The sequence below is a fragment of the Aedes albopictus genome, chromosome 2 (assembly GCF_035046485.1).
Source record: "Aedes albopictus strain Foshan chromosome 2, AalbF5, whole genome shotgun sequence".
Lineage (NCBI taxonomy): Eukaryota > Metazoa > Arthropoda > Insecta > Diptera > Culicidae > Aedes > Aedes albopictus.
Window position 1 is genome coordinate 492,892,633 of NC_085137.1, and position 23,573 is coordinate 492,916,205.

General features: G+C 40.7%; 1 protein-coding gene across 3 annotated transcripts in view; it reads left to right on the forward strand.

Moving 5' to 3' along the window:
* LOC115253596 (ras-related protein Rab-32) overlaps nucleotides 1-23,573 on the forward strand; it is a 78,417-nt gene that overhangs the window by 24,421 nt on the left and 30,423 nt on the right. The window contains exon 1 of one of the 3 annotated variants that reach the window (XM_029863887.2): nucleotides 5,163-5,501. The exons of 1 other annotated variant lie outside the window; for it this stretch is intronic. Coding sequence is in view for 1 of the 2 variants with exons in the window: in XM_029863886.2 (XP_029719746.2) it covers nucleotides 5,807-6,031 (225 nt within the window). In the remaining variant the exon portion in view is untranslated. Of the gene's footprint in view, nucleotides 1-5,162; nucleotides 5,502-5,542; nucleotides 6,032-23,573 lie in introns of those variants that run through there. One more of the 3 variants, XM_029863886.2, reaches the window with a different exon arrangement.

The following is a 23,573-nucleotide window of genomic DNA, read 5'->3' on the forward strand; positions in this document are numbered from 1 at the left end:
TTCAAAAGTTCATTAAATTCGGTTCACTGGATTCCGAGATATGACAGTTCAAAAATAAGTTGTCAAAAAATAGTGTTTTACGAGAACGATTCTAGCTTCGCAAAAGTTCAACCAATCGAGCTCAAAATTATACCACAGATAGTAGGTTAATAAACAGTTGAAAATTGAGAATTTTTGATGCACTCTATGAAAAGTTACAACGTTTGTGAGAGAAAAAAAGCTGCCTGTCCCAAACATTTTGGCCACCCCCTGTATTTAAGGCACTTCCCCAGGAACATTTCGGAAACTATCTCTAGGGATTCTTTTTGGAATTAAACGTGAGTTTCCCAAGCAGCTTCTTCGTGTATTCATCCTGAATTTCCTCTGAAATCGTCTTTTATTTTTTCAAGAATTAACGTCGGTGTCTTTCAAGGATCCTCCTCCAGATATTTTTTTCTATTTTTTTAGGAATTTCTTCTGAAATAGCTAGAGAGTACTTCAGTTTCCAAAAATCTCTTCAAAAATGTTCCCATGTGTTTGTGTTTCTTTAGAAATAAATATCAAAAATCTTATAAAAATCTTACAGAAACTCCTTGAGTTATGGTTGGCTTATGTTCTTCTTGACAGGCGGTCATTCTTTTTTTTTTTTTTTGAGGAAACGGATTTGTCACAATAATTTGTCGATTGCTCTAGAAATCAATAAATAGAACTAGAAGTTGCACAGCCAATTATCATAAATCTTCTATAATCTTCTATCTTCTATCTTCTATATATATAAAAATATATAAAAAATGAATTTCCGTCTGTCTGTCTGTCTGTCTGTCTGTCTGTCTGTCTGTCTGACCGCTATGCATTCGGAAACTACTGAACCGATCGGCATGAAACTTTGTATGTGGGTACTTTTGGGGCCGGGGAAGGTTCTTAGCTTGGTGTGAGACTCCTCCAGTCGCTGGAAAGGGATGTTCCCGAAGAAATGAACCGGGAATGAGCTGAGAGAGAAGTTCAACACGGTCACAAACAAAACCGATCTAGAGTGCGGTGCTACAATCTAGGATAGGATGTGACACCTGCAACTTCTCTGTCTAATTTCACAGCTTGCTGTCTTGTTTTTCCGCGTTGCTAAGATTTATTGGTCCCCAAATTGGTCTCTTTTGGGCTGACTAGTTGTCGTATCCTATCCTAGGCTGTACCCGGCAAACTTTGTCTTGCCTACTGCGTTTTCTGACGTTTCAAGCCCCTAGCCAAGCACGCAAGCACCAGTGTTGCCACATTTAAATCTGTATTTTGCCTTTCAAAAATCTTTATAATCTGCATCACCATTTTTTGTTAGCAATCTGTATGAAATCTGTAGTATTTCGCGAAAAATCTGTTTGAAATTCTGTAAGTTTCTCAAAAATCTGTATAATCTGTATAATTTCCAAAAATCTGTGTATATTGGTATACAGAATTCTGTATGAAAAGCTGCAAAAAAAATCTGCATGATTACAGAAAAATCTGTATATGTGGCATCCCTGGCAAGCACCCAAGTCTCCGTTCAAAATGTACGAAAACCCGATTTTCAAAAACTCTTCATTTTCCCATGTTTTAGGCCTCATAAACCTTCCTTGGGTGAAAACTAACAGAACAAAACTTAGACGACCTAAATCGGACCACCAGTTCGCAAGTTATGCGCGGTCCCACGTATGCCACTGCATTTTTATATATATAGATTCCTTCAGGGATTCCTCTAAGGATGCTTCCGTGAAATTCCTCCAGTAATTCTTCCACAAATTCCTCCAAGAATTCCTCCAAGAATTCCTCCAAGACTTCCTCATGGAATTCCTCCTGGAATTCCTCCAGTAACTCCTCTTGGAATTCTTTTAGAAATTTAACTTGGAATTTCATCAGAAATTTCTCTAATGATCCAGGCATTACTCCAGGAACTTCTCCAGGGATGCCTCCTTCAGAAATTTCACCATTAACTTCTCCAGGGATTACGCCAGGAATTTGTCCAGAAAATTCTACAGGATTTCGTACCAATTTGTACGATAATAAAAAAAAAATCCCCTTATGCTCCAGGCATTAGTCCAGGAACTTCTTCAGGGATTCCGCATGAAATTTATCCAGAAGGTTGTCCAGGATTTCCTCCAGAAATACATCTAGGAATTCCTCCTGTGATTTCTCGAAGAATTCCTCCAGGAATGCGTCCAGAAATTCCTCCAAGGATTCATCTAAATTTTTTCAAGTAATTTCTACAGGGATGTCTGATGCGGATTCTTCAGAATTTTTTTTCCTGAAATTCTCGCATAATTGCTCTTTGGATTCCTCCAGGAATTCATCCAGGAATTCCTCCAGGTATACTTTCAGAAATTTCTCCAGGGATTCCAGCAGGTTTTGCTTCAAAAATTTCTATAATCCGTTTATAATCTTAATCACGGATTCACTCCAGGGTTTCTTTAGGATTACTTGTAGATTTTTTGAATAATTTGAAGGATTTCTAGAGGAATTCCTCCAGCGATTTGTATTGGATTTTTTTTTAGATAATTTTAGAGGGATACAGAAGCCAAGAAATTCTCCAAATAGTCATGCAGGAATTCTTCCACAATTATCTATTAAATCTTTAAGGAATCCAATCATGAATACCTTCAAGATTACCCCTTGCAGCAAAAGCTTTTAAAAATATTAAAATTTAATCAATGGTTTTTTGAATGTGTGCTTTGTTTGATAGACGCACAAGTACCCTTGGCCCACGAAATAAAAGATAGTAGTTACAGACTAGAAATCACCTCCAGCATGGATTTAAAGAATACACTCGCGTTTACGCTTGAGCTACATGGATCATTTCTTATTATGTAACATCTATTCTCACTAGGAATTCAAAAACTTTTGCTGGAATTCCATAGCAAATTCAACCAGATTTTTTGAATTGACATGATACTTGAATTCCACAAAGAAGCACTTCGCACATATTTTGTAGTAATACTGCTAGAAAATTCAAAGATTCTTAAAGATACTCATCAAAGACTTCCTGGAAATTATCATTTAGATTTAATTTCTCAGCGATTCAAAAAAGAAGACTAACAAAGCATTGATATTTATATAATTCTGGTTATATAATGTTTGGAAATCAAAACTAACTAACTACATAGACCATTTTGAACAATGATCTTGTAAAGAGTGACAAGTTGAGAATAGTCTCCAATAGAGTAAGGTGGGGCAAAAGTTCGACCCTAGTTGAAAATTCAATTTTTCTCAAGAAATCGAAGCAGATATAAATAAATGAATACCGTGTGGTGATTCTACCATCCATGAGCTAAAATTTTGATGAACAAAGTTACGCTAAATGTCTTTTCAATTTTGAGTTACAACACTTTTTGTATGTGTGTGTCTAATTCGAACTCTTGCCCCACCACTGGGGTAAAAGTTCGAATCTAGTGTTTGTGGTATTTCGCTAACCGTAGCACACTATTTCCACACTTTGGTAAGTGGAATACCTAACACCAATTAATATTTGATGTTAGAACCGGAATACACTGTAAAGTTCGATCAAAATTTTACCCAAATCAGGATTAAATTTACTACACCAAAAATTAGTAGCTTTCCGCCAAATTCAGATAAAACAACATTTTTTTTCAATTTTGATCAAATTTTCTCACTGATTCCATCATTTTTAGAGATAATATGTACATTTTGCAGAATTTTAGGGTTTCACCTAAAGTTGCCACATGACTTGAACTCTTGCCCCACAATTCGAACTTTTGCCCCACTATGTGTAAAATATGATTTCCAAATATTTTTTGCAAAAAGTTATACATGCTAAGGCATCTTCAAAATATACCTAGTTACGCCCCAAAATAAAACATCGAATTCGATTTCATTACAATTCCATTCCATGCGTTGGAAGAGCCATCGCATGTTACAATTTTTTGATCAAAAACCAACATTTTGTCATAACTTTCCGAAACATTGATCAATTTTCATAATTTTTGGAGTGAAAGACTCTTTTTCAAAAAGGCTTCGAACAACCTTGACACCCGAAAGATATCATTTGAATTAAGCTCAAAAACTTCAAAAGAAACTCTTGCCCCACTCGAACTTTTGCCCCACTTTACTCTAACTGTCAATTTGAACACATATTATGCCATATAAATGTCTATTATAGATCTATGTTTGTCACCACGACAGTGGTTTTCAGATTTTTTCTAATTTCCATACATATAGTCATGAAAAACTTCTGGGGAGGGGGGCCTGGCCCTCCAGACCCCCCCTCTAGCAACGCCAATGCTTTCTCTACTAAAGAGTTATCACTTATCGTACATATTTACTAGGAAAAATCATCCAAAATACGGTTTTTCTTCTTCTTCTGCTTTATGGCTCTACGTTCCCACTGGAACTTGGCCGGCCTCTCTTTAACTTAGTGTTCTTTGAGCACTTCAAACTTTGAGTAAACAATTAACCATGGCAGTCACTTGGTTAAATGTAAAACAACCTAAGACGGACTGCACTGCAGGTTATTCTTTTGAGCCTTATTTGTATTATTGTCATTTTTTCTTAAACTCAATCAAGTCACATACAAATTAGCTCAGAGGGAGTAATATTCGTAGATTTTGTTCAAGGCTTCATACAGTACGATCCTCCGTGCACTTTGAAAAGCTCTCAATTATTCTCTCTTGGTGGTTATAGAGGCTTCTCTACTGATAAGCTTTTACTAGTGTGTGCAAATAGCTAGGGCTACCGTCATTTCCATCGAACTGCCGAGTTGGTGAGTGAGCTCATCACATCCCCATAGGCCTACCGGACTTGCATTGAAGCATTGAAGGTCCCACCATACCGCACCGTACAGTTCAATAACTCGTCTCTGCTGACAGCCACCGAGCGTAGTAGTAGCTCACCCAGTCCTGATAAGATAGGAAGCGGCGAGAGTTCCATTCGTTAACCTTTCTACGTCCATAGTTCCAGCTCGCACGTCCAGTGCACCGTTTCCGTAGATAACCGTAGAACTCACGGCTTATCCGCTTGCACAGGATGGATGGCGATGACTCAAATGGAGGAAAAAAAAATCGTCCAAAAAACGGCGGTGGAAGCGTGGCGAGTTCTTGTCTCTTATCAACGTACACAGGCCGGTCAGAGGTAGTGCGCCGCGGATCTCAGTTTGAGTAGTCAACACGACGACGACGTGTGGTATTTTCAGTAGACGACGACGACGTATGCCTACGCTGCTGCTGATGTTGCACTGGACCACGGGCTCGGGACGTCCGGATTTCTGTGTGTTCGTTGCATCTGTAATCGCCCATCTCCAACTAGAGTGTTTACCAAAAGAAGCAGCATTTCCCTGTGTGTAGCGTGGAAAGTATCGAGTATTGTTTATCCCTCTGTGTGTTCAAACGGTGTAGTGGGCTGGTGTGGAAAGTAAAGCAGGCTGCGGTATAGTGTCGTTCTGCGAGCGATAAAGGAGAGCAGTAGGCGGTGGTGTGGGGCGGCTAAACAAACGAGTTGAAGCGGTCGGTGGCTAGAATACGGGCGACGGACGGTGGCGACAAGAAGTAAGTTAAACATTCAAGATTGACTGATAAAAACTGTTGCACTAAGCAGCGCACGACTTGCTCTCGTCGTTGCCTCTCGGGGCGCATTATTTATTACAAACGAGTGAAGAATCACACTCGGAGCATGGGGCCGGGAGCAGCCTCCATCAGTTACGTGTGAAATTTCCTCGCGGCATAATTCAATCTTTTTTTTTTTGTGTGTGGTCAAACAAAACCAAATTAAGAGTGCCATCTCGAGGGCAGGGTAGGATGACATTGTAGTTGCACACTTATCTGCCACCATAGTCTTCTTGATTCGGGCAGCGATGGTCACAAGAGTCATCACGGTTGTGTCTTCCGTGGCCTCGCGATCAAACGGTGGTGGTGCTACTAGTGATCTGGAACTGGATCTGGGAACGGTGAAAAGTGCTGATATCAGTGGTGCCATTCGTAGGCGGTCGTCAATTCTGCGAAGTTGGATCAAACGGGGCGCGGAGAGTCGTAGCAGCAGTGTGACACATCAGCGACAGCCGGGAAGAACAATGACTAAGGTACATACTGTAGTGTCAACAATCTGTGCGACAGTTCTGTGGATTATTGGATGGTGGAGATGGTTAACGTTTTTAGTCTACAGAATATAACAAATACTAAACCATCAACTTTAAGGCATTGTTTATGTGAAAGTAGACTTGATTTGAACATAAAATAGTAAGATCATTGAGATGATAGAATTACAGAAAATAGTAAGATCATGTGGCCAAAACACAAGAAATATAACTTGTTCTAACTGTCGATTAGTCCTATGCTGATCCAGTAAAAAGTTGTGGTAAATTGTAGTTTAGTTGTATTTGTTCGATTTTTTTGTATGAAGTATGAATCCAACATTACACAATAATTTATAGCATTTGAATTATAAATAAGTACATCTTTCTTTAATTCTTATTTGTTACCCTTGATCTTAGTTGAATACATATTACGTGTACTATATTGCATTTTAGAAGCAACATCGAATTTAATTCGATGCAGTTTTTATTTAGATTCGCTCGGGAAATTGCGGAATTTGTAAATAGATAAAATTCAACCAATTTACATCATTCACTTCACTAAATAGTCAACTTATCACAACTGGAAATTTGAAAACTCGATATATAGTTTATATGATTAATTACATTGTGCAACGCAACAGAAAATGTTTAGAAAATTCGTTAGTTTAGTTCGAAATTTTGTTTATTGCCACAATCAAGCTAATGGCATAAACATTAGTTAAAGCTAGTTATTTAGATGAAATACCTAATTCAGCCATATTTTACCGAAATATCAACCGATAAGCTTGTTTTTCGGGAAATATTCAGTAAAGGTAGTAGTTTACCGAATTTCTTTAGAGTTCGACAGATAAACGATAACATTTCATCGAAATTAGGTTATTTTTCACAAGGAAGTGGCATCCCTATTCCACCAATGCAATGTTTTCGTAGCCAACATAACTGCGGCTCAAGCGTACGGCTCAAGCTGACAACCTATCTTTTTAGCACAGCAGCATAGTTTTAATGTTTTCTTACCCAGCAAACAAGAAGACCATAACAGTCCCCTGATTTTTCATGGAGTTTCGTTTAAACCCGTTACCGAGCGCTCAGTAGTTGAGATTTCGGAACAAATTACCAAACGCGACTACCTGCCTACACAGCTAGAAAAATCACCTTCTTGCTTACCTTACCGGTCAGGCTAAAACCTGAGTGGCATCTGCTGTACATAGCAGCCGTCTCCATTCTACTCGGTCCATGGCTTTATGTCTCCAGTTCCGCACTCTGCGAAAGGTCCGCAGGTTGTCCTTCATTTGATCGACCCACCTACTTCGCTGCGCACCACGCCTTATTGTACCGGCCGGATGACTCTCGAGAACCATTTTAGTCGGGTTGCTAAACGACATCTTGATGACGTGACCCGCCCACCGTAGCCTCCCGATTTTCGCGGTATGGACGATGGTTGGTTCTCCCAGCAGCTGATGCAGCTCGTGGTTCATTCGCCTTCTCCAAGTCCCGTCTTCCATCTGCACTCCGCCGTAGATGGTACGCAACACCTTCCGTTCGAAAACTCCAAAGACGCGTTGGCCTTCTGTACGTAGAGTCCATGCTTCATGCCCATAGAGGACTACCGGTCTAATCAACGTTTTGTAGATAGTTAACTTCGTGTTACGGCAAACTTTATGCGATCGTAGAGTTCTGCGGAGTCCAAAGTAGGCACGATTTCCTGTCACAATGCGCCTCTGAATTTTTCTGCTGGTGTCGTTGTCGGCGGTCACCAGTGAGCCCAAGTACACGAATTCTTCAACCGCCTCGATTTCATCACCGTCGATATAAATTTGGGGTGGCGGGCGCGGTGATTCCTCCCTGGATCTTTTTGCCATTATGTACTTTGTCTTCGACACATTAATGACTAATCCGATTCTCATGGCTCCACTCTTTAGTCGGATGTACGTTCCCGCCATCGTCTCAAACTTACGAGCTATAATATCAATATCATCGGCGAAACCAAGCAGCTGAACGGACTTTGTGAAAATCGTCCCACTCGTGTTTATCCCCGCTCTCCTAAAGCAATGTTGAACAGCAAGCACGAAAGACCATCACCTTGCCGTAACCCTCTGCGAGATTCGAAGGGACTCGAGAGTGTCCCTGATACTCGAACTACGCACATCACTCGATCCATCGTCGCCTTGATCAATCGTATCAGTTTATCCGGGAATCCGTATTCGTGCATAATCTGCCATAGCTGTTCTCGATCGATTGTATCATACGCCGATTTGAAATCGATGAACAAGTGATGTGTGGGCACGTTGTATTCGCGGCATTTCTGCAACACCTGGCGGATGGCGAACATGTGGTCCGTTGTAGCGCGTTCACCCATAAATCCAGCCTGATATTGCCCCACGAACTCTCTTGCAATCGGTGATAGTCGGCGGCATACAATTTGAGAGAGTATCTTGTAGGCAGCTTGTGATCGCGCGGTAGTTCCCGCAATCCAACTTGTCGCCCTTTTTGTAGATGGGACACACGATACCTTCCATCCATTCCTCCGGTAATACTTCCTCCTCCCAAATCTTGGTAATGACCCAGTGTAGTGCTCTCACCAGTGCTTCTCCACCGTATTTTAGAAGCTCGCTTGGTAGTTGATCTGCTCCAGCGGCTTTGTTGTTTTTGAACCGGCCAACCTCCTCCTCAATCTCTTGGAGGTCAGGGGCCGGAAGTCTTTCGTCCTAGATCTGTTACCACGCCACCTTCGGTACTTGCAACGTCGCCATTGAGGTGCTCATCGTAATGCTGCCGCCACCTCTCGACCAGCTCACGCTCGCTCGTGAGAATATTCCCGTGATTATCTCTGCACATGTCGGCTTGTGGCACAAAGCCTCTGCGCGAGCGGTTCAGCTTCTCGTAGAACCTTCGTGTGTCCTTAGCGCGGTACAGCTCTTCCATCGCTTCGCGATCTCGTTCTTCCTGCTGGCGCTTCTTCATCCGGAAGGCTGAGTTCTGCCTGTTCCGCGCCTGTTTGTAACGTGCCTCATTCGCTCTCGTACGGTGTTGCAGCATTCTCGCCCATGCTGCATTCTTCTCGTTTTTCAACTGTTCACATTCTCCGTCGTACCAGTCGTTTCTGTGATTCGGAGTCGCGAAGTCTAGTGCTGTAGCCGATGTACTACCTATGGCGGATCGGATGTCCCTCCAGCCATCTTCAAGTGTAGCTGCGCCAAGCTGCTCTTCCGTTGGTAGGGCCACTGCTAACTGCTGCGCGTAGTCTTGAGCCACTTCTGCGTTACGCAGCTGCTCGATGTTGAGCAGCGGCGGTCGACTTCGACGCGTGGTAATAACTGTCGAAAGTTTTGAGCGCATGCATACAGCGACTAAGTAGTGATCCGAATCTATATTCGCACTGCGGTATGTGCGGACATTGGTTATTGGTTATATCCGAGAAGAATTTACCGTCGATTAGAACGTGGTCGATTTGATTTTCTGTTTGTTGGTCGGGTGATCTCCAGGTGGCTTTGTGGATATCGGAAAGATTCGACTGGGATTTTTGATAACTATGGGAGTTTTTCGGCTTTCAGTCACGGAAAAGCGTTGATACTTCTATATCATTGCCAACGTTTTGATCCTTGGGTTGGGATCTTCCTCAGGGCTCGATCTTTGCGGGGAAGAAGGTGCTTCGGACTACCATACTACGGGAGGCTGCAAAGATTACGCATCGCTGGCCGTTATCATTCGATACGGCGTGCAGGCTGTTTCGCCCGATTACCGGTCTGTACATTTCCTCCCTTCCTACCTGCGCGTTCTTGTCGCCGACAACGATTTTCACGTCACGTGGCGAGCAACCATCGTATGTTTGCTCTAACTGCGCGTAGAACGCTTCTTTCTCGTCATCGGGTCTCCCTTCGTGTGGGCAGTGGACGTTAATGATGCTGTAGTTGAAGAAACGGCCCTTAACTCTCAACATGCACATCCTTGCGTTGATCGGCTGCCACCCGATCACACGTTGTCGCATCTTGCCCAACACTATAAATCCTGTTCCCAGTTCATTGGTGGTTCCACAGCTTTGGTAGAAGGTAGCCGCTCGATGCCCGCTTTTCCACACTTTCTGTCCAGTCCAACAAAGTTCCTGCAACGCCACGATGTCGAAGTTGCGGGGATGTAGTTTGTCGTAGATTATTCTGTGACATCCTGCGAACTGTACTTGTTTACATGATACATTTCTTCGTGCTAGTGTAGTTCGACCGCAAAAGCGTTGCGTGATTTTTATAGTAATGGATCTGTCATTTGATAGTACACTACAGTTCCAAAATTACAGTACAGTGCAGGTAGTTTTCTGATAGTCTCTACGGCATAGTGCAAGTAGTGCTTTGATAGTTCAATATATGATATTATTTGTGTTTAAGGACCTCTGTAAAGTTTTTTTTTAAAACTCATTATCGATGACAAAATCCATTTCTCTTACTTTGGAAATTCTCATAGGGATTCATTTGGAAAATTCTTCGGAATCTTTTCTAAGGATTCCTTCAGAGTTTTCTACATAGATTCCTATAGAAATTCGTTCAAATATTGATTATTTCATACATTCTCTCAGTGGTTTCTTCAGAAAATCTTATAGAGACTCCTTCAGAAATTCACAAAGGTATTTCTTGAAGAAGTGCACCAGAGATATGTTCAGGAAGTACATTGAAAATTTGAGCAGTAATGTGGTTGGGAATTTCTACAGAGATTTATTTAGGAAATCCCGCAGGCATTCTTGCATTGTTACTTTCAGTGATTCATTTAGAAATTCTTAAGAATTTTCTCCAGACATTTTCCACCTATTTCCCCAGTAGAATATTTATTAATGACCCTAAGAATTTCTCCATGGATTATTTGAGGAATTTATTCAAAAATATTCCCAAGGAATTCCAACAGGAATTCTTCTCGAAATATCTTAAGAGTTTTTTTTTATCTCTGGGAATATTTACAAAAACCTATTTAGCCGTTTACCAGGTATTTCTACAGGGATTTCTCGACAAATATGACCATAGATGGCTCCAGGAATATTTAAAAAAAAAAATCGAACTCCACGGCTCAACATTGAGCGGCTGCGGAGCGTAGAAGTGGCTCAAGACAACGCGCAGCAGTTAGCAGTGGCCCTACCAACGGAAGAGCAGCTTGGTGCAGCTACACTTGAAGATGGCTGGAGGGACATCCGATCCGCCATAGGTAGCACCTCAACTGCAGCACTTGGGTTCGCGACTCCGAATCACAGAAACGGCTGGTACGACGGCGAATGAGAACAGTTGAATAGCGAGAAGAATGCATTATGGGCGAGCATGTTGCAACACCGTACGAGGGTGAATGAGGCACGTTATAGACAGGCGCAGAACAAGCAGAACTCAGTCTTCCAGAAGAAGAAGCGGCAAAAGGTAGAACGAGATCACGAAGTGATGGAAAATCTGTACCACGCTAAGGACACACGGAAGTTCTACGAGAACCTGAATCGCTCGCGCAGAGGCTTTGTACCACAAGCTGACATGTGCCGACAAAATCACGGGAATATTCTCACGAGCGAGCGTGAGGTGGTCGAGAGGTGGCGGCAGCATTACGATGAGCACCTCAAAGGCGTCATTGCAAGCACCGAAGGTGGCGTGTTAACAGATCTAGGACTACGTGTGTAGCACGAAAGATTTCCAGCCCCTAACCTCCAAGAGATTGAGGACGAGGTTGGCCGGTTGAAAACAACAAAGCCGCCGGAGCAGACCAACTACCAAGCGAATTACTAGAATACGATGAAGAAGCATTGGTGAGAGCACTACACTGGGTCATTACCAAGATTTGGGATGAGGAAGTATTACCGGAGGAATGGATGGAAGGTATCGTGTGTCCCATCTACAAAAAAGGGCGACAAATAGGATTGCGGGAACTACCGTGCGATCACACTACTGAGCGCTATCTACAAGATACTCTCCTAAATCTTATGCCACCGTCTATCACCGATTGAAAGGGAGTTTCCGAAGTCCGCTCAGTTTCATGGTTTTGCTGATAATATTGATATTATAGTTCGTAAATTTGAGACGATGGCGGAAACGTACATCCGACTAAAGAGTGAAGTCAGGCGACTCGGATTAGTCATTAATGTGTCGAAGACAAAGTACGTGAAGGCAGAGAGCTCCAGGGAGGAATCATCGCGCCCGCCACCCCGAATTTATATCGACGGTGATGAAATCGAGGCGGTGGAAGAATTCGTGTACATGGGCTCACTGATGACCGACGACAACGATACCAGCAGAAAAATTCAGAGACGCATTGTGGTAGGAAATCGTGCTTACACACTCAGTTTTATTTCCCGAGCTCGGCTGTGCAAATCTCGGTTTCTGAATTTCAACCGAGACTCAGCTGACAAAGTGGTAGGTTGCTTGGCAACGAGGCGTGTTATACTGTTTCTCAGCATTTATAAGCTGAGATCTCATGAAAAGCTATAACTGACTTCTCGGCTGTGCAAATCTCGGCATTCATAAACTGAGACTCGGCATTCTGAATTAAGTGTGTACTTTGGACTACGCAGAACTCTACGATCGAATAAAGTTAGCCGAAGTTAACCATCTACAAAACGCTGATTAGACCGGTAGTTCTCTATGAGCACGAAACATGGACTACGTGCAGAGCATCAACGCGCCCTTGGAGTTTTCGAACGGAAGGTGTTGCGTACCATCTACGACGGAGTGCAGATGGAAGACGGAACTTGGAGACGGCGAGTGAACCACGAGCTGCATCAGCTGCTGAGAGAACCAACCATCGTCCATACCGCGAAAATCGGGAGACTACGGTGGGCGGGTCACGTCATCAGGGTTTCGGATAGCAACCCGACTAACTCGACGGTTCCAGATGCGTTTGAGGAGGTTCTTGGGTGATTCAAGTGGGTTTTTAGGGGATTTTCAAGGCAAAACCAATTGAAAATCATTAAGAACTCCCTAAAATTTCGTCGGTCCCCTGTCTGTAAAGCACCTGAGACCAAAGCCCCTGAAAATGCCTCAGTAACGCCTCTATAACCCCCGAGGGATTGTGTCTTCGGCCGCCCTCAGCGACACAATGGTGCGTGTACTCAGTACACGACACGACCGCTCCCGGGAAAACGTCTCCGAATTCCGTAGAAAATCCTCTGAAACTTTTTAAAATGCCACCGAAATCCACCTAAACCCATTCGTGCCCTCCGAAACCTCCGAAATCGCCTATAACGCCTTTTAAACGTTTCTTAAACCGCGTAATGCTTTTGTTGACTCGCCGGTCAACGGGTCGGAGTAGCCAAAGGAGATAACGAAGTTCCAATTTCTTAATGTTTTATTGCGTTCATTAAAAAATTCCTATAAAGCAAACTCATTAAGTTCAATCCGGTTTTATCATAAGTTCACTTACGTTTAGTTCTTTCGCTATTTTATTTCCTCCTTTCTACGTCCTCGTTTGTGGATCTAAGCTTCTAACGACAAACCTGGTTGTGAGCGTGTATAACTGGAACCGACACCCGAATTCACACAACCGTTCGGTCAGTTATATGCTATAAGCCATAACGATCTAAACTTATATCAAATAATGGCTAAAGAAATAATGAAAATAATTGAATCTAGTAGCTTTTTAATAGGTATTTGCACTTGTACACTTCGAGAACTATCGCCCTTTTTTGTCGAATCATTCCTGTCACGATCACTTATTTGACAAGCGGGTCTTTCATGACAGACAACTTTGATCAGGCGTATGGTATTATCTACGAAGGTCGTCTTGATGAGCCGCGCCGACCGAGGGGTCGCAACAGCTTTTCTGTATGAAAATCTGCGGGAGCGACACTAGTTTTGCCAAGCCGAAATATCCCAAAAATGCCGTAAAAGTTTTGCTGGTGTTTTCGTCTTATTTGGGATATTTCGGCTTGAAAAAACTTGTGTCGCCCCCTCAGATGAATAACCTAAGACGTTCGGCCGTAGGGTAGTGGAGGTATTTTGGACCGGGCAGGTATTTTGGCCCACCTAGGGAGTTTTATGATATTTATCACATAATCTCTACTAAATCTTGGTAAATTTTTATTGAAACACGAAAAGTATTCAACTGTGTGATGACCTTTATTTTGGATGTCAGTTAAATATGCTGTTCAGTATCAAACATAGAGAAAATGTTTTCACTTCCAATGAAACGCACGGAAAAGCACCAAAAACAAAAGAGGTGACAAATTTGTAGTCGGCTTCGAAGAGGTATTAAATTTTACAAATAAATATTTATTTCATGTGAATGTAGTTAGGGCCATGTAAGAACTCAAAATAAACTGTTCTTAACCTCGGCGGAGCGATAATATTCAATAAAATGGTGGTTTGAGGTATGGCCAAAATATGTTCAACATAATCAGATGTGGACATATTTTGGACCACCTGCCAGATCCATCTCTCCAGTTCCTTCTAAAGGGAGAAAACATTTATGCCAATCTAATGTAGTCCGAAAACAGATGAATAGAATAAGTTGGGACCTCCCGTGATCTGAGTTGTTATACGTTTATTTCACAATGAGATTGTTGTGGGTTCAATTTGTTCTAACAAATTTTCGCCAAGTTGTTTCATTTCGATTCGATTTGTGCCCTAACAACTTTTCGACAAGTTGAAGTTTTCAGGTGTTCAGTCGTCCAGTTTAGAAAAGTTGTCCTTTTCGGCAATTAGTTGATGACTGAGACACTGTGTTATCTATTGTATGTTTGACAAATTATGTATCATTCAAATTACTTTATTTTTGATGGCCTTTCCACTCATTACAATATGTGTGGAACGCCTTTATATTTAGCAAAATCACTAGACTTTCACACTTCCTATGAAGCGTTACGTAATTTATACATGGTGACTTACGTCATGAGATAGTTAATAAATATACGTTTTGCGTAACATTTTTTATGAAACATCATACTACAATGCGTAAAAACTGGCAATAGCAACAAAATTTAATCTTTTTTTACCGTTACGTAATTTTTAAACGTTCCCTGCCTCAAAAAAATGAATAGAAAAGATGTAATCGTCACGTAGTTTTAACTATGTTTAAATTTTTGCTGAGGTGGCTTTCATTTCATCAATAAATTGAAGTTTAATTTGGTGGGCCAAAATATGTGCACTTGGTGGTCCAAAATAGAAGCCCGAGATCCTTCAGGAGTTTTGATATTTCTTGTATTTACTACAACAATTTTGAGTTCTGTTTGGCCTTTTTCGACAGAAAACATGTTGCTCTACGTAATGCCTACTGAAATTATCCATGTTCAGAAGTGGGGACCTCCTTTTTTCGCTGAATTGTTCATCCACTTCCTAAAGCGGTCCAAAATACCTCCCTTACCCTACTCCCCCTTCCCGTACGGCGTACAACATTAGGCAGCATTCAATTATTACGTAACGCTTAAATTGCCTTTTTCCCACCTCCCCCTTCCCCCTTTCGTAACGCTTTTTTGTATCAAAATTCCCCCTAGAGCATGACATAATTTGTGGACAACGCCCAACTCGTTTCTGTTGACTGAATCGTATGCCGCCTTAAATTAATTAATAGATTTATGGATCTGCAAGTTGTTCTTCCAAAATGTCCAAGAATCTGCCACAGGGTGAACATCTGTTCGATCGTTGATCGGCCCTCACGAAAACCCGCCTGAAATTAGCTCATGAGGATCCCTCAATCAGCCAGAGTATAATAAACAAAATTTTGGACAAAATCTTGTTACGCTGAATTAAGAAGCGTCATTCTTCTGTAGTTTGTGCACTCCAGTTGATGCGCTTTCTTGTATAAAAGGAAAATGAGACCATCCAACCAACTATCTTCTTCTCATAAAGCCGATATCAAGCTTCTGGTTACATTTTTCTTGTTCCTTACCCTCTGGTACTCCTCTTCGAACCCCTTCGAATCACTGACCTTCTACTTCAAAGTTTGCGTTATCATGTATGATTTGATAAACAAAAATGGCAAATGCTAAAGCCACATGTGGCAGTGTTGGCAAAGATGCTCAAAATTAACAGCCATATAAAAGACAACCTGAATGAAACATTCAATGAATGGGCATTGATACCGCCCAAACGGGAGTTCGTTTTTATTTTCTAATTGCAACAATCTCCGCTTGACCTTTGCTCCGTCATCAATCGATGAGCTATGCAAGGGCGTAGCCAAGGGGGGGCAGGGGGGGGGCCGTGGCCCCCCCCTGACCGATCAACTATATTCTAACTTAACTGAAAAACTTAGATGATCAGAGCTGTTTTTGACTAGTAAAAATAAAATTCTCCTGCATCCTCGTATTTTTTAATGTATGCAGGAATTCCTTCGGAAATTCTTGGAGGAATACCTTCGAAAATTCCTGAGGGTATTCCTTCGGAAATACCTGGAGGAATTCCTTTAGAATTCCATCCAAAATTCCTGGAGGAATCCCTTTGCAAATTCCTGAAAGAATACCATCGGAAATTCCTGAAGGAATTCCTTCGGAAATTCCTGGAGCAATTCTTTCGGAAATTCCTTGGGCAGTTCCTTTGGAAAATCTTGGATGAATACCTTCGGAGATTAGTGGAGGAATTCTTTCAGAAATCCATAGAGAAATTCGTGAGGAAATCCTTAGGTGAATTCCTTACGAAATTCCTGGACAAAATAATTCCAAACTTCCTGGAGGGATGCTTTTGGAAATTCCTGGAGGAATTCCTTCGGAAATTGCTGGATGAATGTCATTGAAAATTCCTGGAGGAATTCCTTCCGAAAGTCCTGGAGGAATTCCTTCGGAAAGTCGTAGAGGATTTTTTTTCGGAAATACTTTTTGGATTTTTTTTGGAAATTCTTGCAGGAATTCCTAGCGGAATTCCTGGAGGATTTCCATCGGAAATTCCTGCAAGAATTCTTTCAGCAATTTCGGAAGGAATTTCTTCGGAAATTGCTGGACGAATTCCTTTGGAATTCCAGGAGGAATTCCTTTAGGAATTCCTGGAGGAATTCTTTCGGAAATTACGGGAGAAATCCCTTCGGAAATTGCTGGGCGAATTTCATTGGAAATTCCAAGAGGAATAATTCCTGCAATAATTTCTTCGGCAATTACTTGATGAATTCCTTCGGAAATTGCTGGACCAATTCTTTTGGAAATTCCTGGAGGAATTCCTTCGGAAATTCCCGGAGGAATTCCTTCAGAAATTCCTGGAAGAATTTTTTTCGGAAATTCTTTTTAGATTTTTTTTTTTTTGAAATTTCTGGAGATTCCCGGAGGAATTCATTCGGAAATTTCAGGGGAAATTCCGGAAATTTCTGAAGGAATTCCATCGGAAATTGCTGGAGGAATTCCTTCCAAAAGACTTGGAGGAATCCCTTCGCAAAATCCTGGAAGAATTCCTTCTGAAATTTCTGGAGAAATTCCATCGGAAATTCGTGAAGGACTTCGTTCGGAAATTACTGGAGGAAATTGCTGGACGAATTCCTTTGGAGATTCCTGGAGGAATCCATTCGGAAATTCCAGAATGAATTTCTTCAGGAATTCCTGGAGGAATTCTTTCGGAAATTCCGGAAGGAATTGCTTCGGAAATTCCTGAAGCATTTCCTTCAAAAAATCCTGGAAGAATTCCTTTAAAAAATTCAAAATTCTTGGAGGAATCCCTTCGCAAATTCCTGGAAGAATTCCTTCGAAAATTCCTGAAGGAATTCCTTCGGAAATTCCTGAAGGAATTCGTTCGGAAATTCCTGAACGAATTCCTTCGAAAATTTCTGAAGGAATTCCTTTGGAAATTCCTTGGGGAGTTCCCTCGATAAGTCTTGCATGAATACCTCCGGAAATTTCTGGAGGAATTCTTTCAGAAATCTATAGAGAAATTCCTGAGAAAATCCTTGAATGAATTCCTTAGGACATTCCTGGAAAAAAAATCATTCCAAATTCCTTAGAGGAATGCTTTTTTATGATTCCTGGAGGAATTCCTTCGGAAACTACTGGACGAATTCCTTTGGAAATTGGAGGAATTGCTTCGGAAATTGCTGGAATAATTTCTTTGGAAATTACTGGAAGAATTCCTTCGGAAATTCCTGGAGGTATTCCTTCGGAAATTCCTGGAGAATTTTTTTCGGAAAGTCTTTTTGGATTTTATTTTTGGAAATTCCAAGAGGAATTCCCTCGAAAATTCTTGGAGGAATTTCTTTACAAATTCCGTTAGGAATTCCTTCAAAAAATCCTGGAGGAATTCTTTCGGAAATTCCGGGAGGAATTCCTTCGGAAATTGCTGGACGAATTCGTTTGAAGATTCATAGAAATTCCTGTGGGAATTCTTTCGGAATTTCTTCGGTAATTCCTGGAGAAATCCCTCCGGAATCTCTTGGATGCATTCCTTCTGAAATTCGTGGAGCAATTATTTCGGAAATTCTTGGAGGGATTGCTTCAGAGATTCTTGGAGAAATTTCTTAAAAATTCCCGGAGGAATTCCATTGGAAATTCCTGGAGGAATTCCTTTGGAAATTCCTTCGGAAATTCCTGGAGAAACTCTTTTGGAAATTCCTAAAGGATTTTTTTTGGAAATTCCAGGAAGAATTCCTTCAGAAATTCCAGGAGAAATTCTGTCGGAAATTCCTGGAGAAATTCCTTTGGAAATTTCCAAAGGAATTTCTCCATGAATTTCCGATGTAATTCCACCAGGAATTTTGCGAAAGAAATTCCTTCAGGATTTTCCGAATGAATTCCCCCATGTATTTCCGAGAGAATTCCTCCAGGAATTTCCGTGGCAATTCCTCCAGGAATTTCGGAGGGAAATCCTCCAGGAACTTCCGGAGAAATCCCTCCAGAAAATTTCGGAAAAATTCTTCCACAAATTTCTGGAGGAATTACTCTAGGAATTTCCGGAGGAATTCCTCCAGGAATTTCCAAAGGAATTCTTCCAGGAATTTTCAAGGGAATTCCTCTTGGAATTTTCAAAGGATTTCCTCCTGAAATTTCCGAAGGAATTCTTTCATGAATGTCCGAAGAAATCCCTTCATGAATTTCCGAAGGAATTCCGCCAGAAATTTTCCGACGGGATTCCTCTACGAATTTCCGAAGAAATTCTTCTAGGAATTTTCAAAGGAATTCCTCTTGGAATTTTTAAAGGATGTCCTCCTGGAATTTCCGAAGGAATTCCTCCATGAATGTCCGAAGGAATTCCTCTATGAATTTCCGAATGAATTCCTCCAGGAATTTTGCGAAGGAATTTCTAAAGAATTTTCCGAAGGAATTCTTACATGAATTTTCAAAGGAATTCCTCCAGAAATTTTCCGACGGAATCCCTCCACGAATTTCCGAAGAAATTCCTTGAGGAATTTCCGGAGGAATGCCTCCAGGAAATACCGAAGGAATTCCTCCATGAATTTCCGAAGGAATTCCTCCAGGAATTTTGCGAAGGAAATCCTAAAGCATTTTCCGAAGGAGTTCCTCCATGAATTTCCGAAGGAATTGCTCCAGAAATTTTCCGAAAGAATTCATTCACGAATTTCTGAAGAAATTCCTCCACGAATTTTCAAAGGAATTCCTTCAGGAATTTCCTGAGAAATTCCTCCATGAATTTCCGGATGAATAACTTCAGAAATTTCCGGAGAAGATCCTCCAGGAATTTCCGAAGGAGATCCTCCAGGAATTTTCAAAGAAATTCCATCTGCAATTTGCGAAGGAATTCCTCCTGGAATTTCCGAAGGAATTCCTTCATAAATTTCCGAAGGCATTCCTTCAGGAATTTCCGAAGGAAATCTTCCAGCAATTTCCGAAGGAATTCCTCCTGGAATTTCCGAGGGAATTCCTGCAGTAATTTCCGGTGGAATTCCTCCAGGGATTTTCAAAGGAATTTCACCTGGAATTTTCAAAGGAGTTCCTGCCGGAATTTCCGAAGGAATTCTTTCGTGAGTGTCTGAAAGAACTCCACCAGGAATTTTCGAAAGAATTTCTCCAAGAATTCCTTCACGAATTTCCGAAGGAGTTCCTCCATAAATTTCAGAAGGAATTCCTCCAGGACTTTTGCGAAGGAATCGCTCAAGGATTTTCCGAAGAAATTCCTCCAGGAATTCCCGAAGGAAATCCTTCACGAATTCTCGAAGGAATTCCTCCAAGAATTTCCGAGGGAATTCCTCCAGGATTTTCCCGAAGAATTCATCCATGAGTTTCCGGAGAAGCTTGTCCAGGAATTTCCGTAGGAATTCCTCAAGGAATTTTCAAAGGAATTTCTCCTGGAATTTTCAAAGGATTTTCTCCTGAATTTCCGAAGGAATTCCTCTACGAATTTCCAAAGAAATCCCTCCCGGAATTTCCAAAGAAATTTCTTATGGATTTGCTTTGAAATACCTCCAAAAATTTCCGAATGAATTCCTCCAAAAATTGTTGACGGTTGTCCTCAAAAAATTTCCTTAGGATTTTCTCACATAATCCCTAAACGTGTTTCTGAAGGATTGTTTGAAGAAGTTTCTCAAGTTTTCATAGGAGTTTCGCAGTACATTTTTGAAGGAATTTCTTGAGGAATTTCCGAAGAAACTTCTCAAGGATCTTTCGCTGGAATTCCTTGAGGAATTTTGTAAAGATTTATAAAAAAAAATCCTCAACGAACTTATCAAACAATTTCTCACAAAATTTCCGAAGGTATTCCATAAGACATTTCAGACATATGTCAAAAAAAAAATCCAAACGAACTCCTTTAACAATTTCCGTATTTTCCTTATCAAGGCATTTTTAAAGGAACTCTTCAAAGAATTTCCGAATGAGTTCCTCTAGGAAATAAAAAATCACAAAAAGCATTTCTTCAGGAATTTTCGAAATATTTTTTCAAGGAAGTTTTGAAAGATTTTTAAAGAAGGAATTTAAGGAATTTCAGAAGGGATATCTCAAGAGACTTTTAGTGATTTTTTTTTCAATATTTTCGAAAGAATTGCTTCAGGAATTTGGGAAGGAATTCTCACAGAAATTTCTGGATGAATTCCTTTAAGAATTTTTGAAGGCATTCCTCAAGGAATTTTCGGAAGAATTCCTATCGAAAACTCCGAAGGAGTTTCTCAAGGAATATGCTAAATCTATTTCAAAGAAATTCCTCAAGGAATTCCCGAAGAATCTTCTAAAGGGAATCGTAGAAGAACTCTCGAAGGAATGTCTTATGGAATTTCTCAAGGAGCTTTAGAAATGAAGGAATTCCTCATGAAATTTATGAAGAATTTGTCAATGAATTTCAGGTGGAATTCCTCATGGATTTTCGAAATAAATTCCTGAAATTATTTTTAATTGATTCCTTTAAAAATTTCCGAATGCATTCCTCTAGCAACTTCCAAAGATATTCCTCCAGGAATTTCCGAAGGAATTCCTTTAGAAATTTTCAAAGAATTTTTTCCCGTAATTCCGAAGGAATTCATTAAAGGATTTTTCGAAGAAATTTCTCTAAAAATTTCTTAGGGTATTCCTCAAGGAAAGGAATCTTAGTTTGATTGGAATTTTTGAAAGAATTCCCGGAGAATTTCTTAAAGTATTTTCTGGAGCTTCTCAAACGGATTTCTGGTGGAATTAAGAATAATATTTGTAAAGAATTACTGGGGAAATTCTCAAAGGAACGCATGGTGAAATTCGTAATAAAACTTCTGGAGGAATTATTGAAGAAATTTCTGAAAGTATTCCCAACGGAATTACTGCAAGTTTTCCGAAGGTGATTTCTTCTGGAATATCTACATTAAAATAACCTGGAAAAATATTAAAGAAATTTCTGGAGAAACTGCTGGATAAATTCAAATTCATGATGGCATTTGTTAAGAAATTCCTGGAGCAATATCTTGAGGAATTGAGGATTATAATCATATACATATGATTCTTCCATTGAACCATTCCTGTTAATCACCCATATTTCATACTTCACTTTTAATTTTTTTTAAATGATGAAGTATTTGAACTCGTTGTTACTGCAAAGTGGTTTTCAGTTTAAGGGTGCTCGCCCCCCTCTGGCCGAAAAGCTGGCTACGCCCTTGAGCTATGTATACTTCAAAAGGAAAGATTGCTTTCTTAATGCTCACAAATGACCAAAAAACGAAACAAATTGACGACTCCGGGGCGATAAGCGGTTTAAGAACGTCATTCCTTAAACTGACCGTCGTTTGTCGTCGGCATAGGTTTTTTTTTGGTTCATTGCCAGCTTTTCCTTTTGAGTGGTGGTCTGGCGAGTGAAAGCAACCCTCGTCGCAGATAATGAAGTTTGGAAGTTATAAATGGACAGTAGTAGGAATATGCAAACGAACGCACGGTCTGGTTTTCTTTGGAACACGAAATTCACTTTTCTGTGGCTTCCTTTTCGGTTTTCTCGATCCGAGTTACAAGACGCAAAGCAGCTGAAATGGAAATTTTCGCTTGGCTCGTTTGTCCTTTGTAGGTATCGACAGCGAGGTATTCCGAAACGCACGACTGAACTCCCAAGACGAACGGCGACCAACAACAACAACGTGTGTACTTCAATGTAAGTAGCACTCGGTCGTGGAAGAATGGCGACATGTTCGAGTGTATCACTTGCTGGGCCGGATTGAAAGGCCAATCCGATGCACATTCTGAAGGATATCGAATTTCCCGTGTCTGCCCTTGTCGAGACGTGCTGCCTGCTACACGGTGAGGCAGAGGGGATCAGTGGGAATGTTTGTAGCACACTACTGTCCATCAATTGATCGATACACCTATTAATGAAAGACAAAGGGTTTTTGAGACTTATAAAATATAACGGTTTACATAAGTCTAATTGAAACAGTATTTTACCTATGTATTATGCTCCTTTTATTGATGTTGAACAATTTGATGCAAATGATCAATCTTTAATAAGAATTTCAACAATGAGATGTGGATCAATCGTGTACTTTATAGACATGTTCAATATCCTGCCCAGCTTAATTCATCTGTGTTAATTATGTGGTGTGGGAACAAGATCAGTAAGATCGCTCTCTCACAACCAACTGGAATGTTTTCAGCTGTACTGAAACAAACCTGGTTCTGAGTGGTTTTTGCGGAGGGTTTGCACTGATTGCACAAGCTTCTTCGCGATTTGGATTTCAGCGTAGGGGGATTAGGGGCATAATGGACACCCTAAGCAAATGAGTATGTTAGGCCAGTATAACAGACAAAAACTTAACAAATTATCAGTTGGCTTACAACTTTAACTTATTTCCTACGTATTTCAATAATTTACAGCACGTAGAATGTCGGTATTGTGAAGAAATAGTGAATTGTAAACCGTGTGTTTTTTGGGGCTGGCAAGAAAGGTACGGGGCGAAATGGACACCCATCGGGGCATAATGGACACCCCTGCATATTTTATGCTGTATCTTTGATAATATCGACCAGTTAAGTAATTTGCCTACGGAGATCAATACCACAGATATAATACTCCATCTTAGACGAGTTTACATAACATCAAAGTTAATTAACTAAATTTTAGGCTAACATAATCGGATTGATTTTTTCCAAACTCTCTAAAACGCCTAACAGTATGCAATGGACGTAAATCCATTCATAATTGCGAGTGTTCATTTCGCCCCGAATCGACTACAACATTGAAATTGCTATTTTGAGTAAGTTCTGATCAAAAATATAATACTTCATCCATTGCCA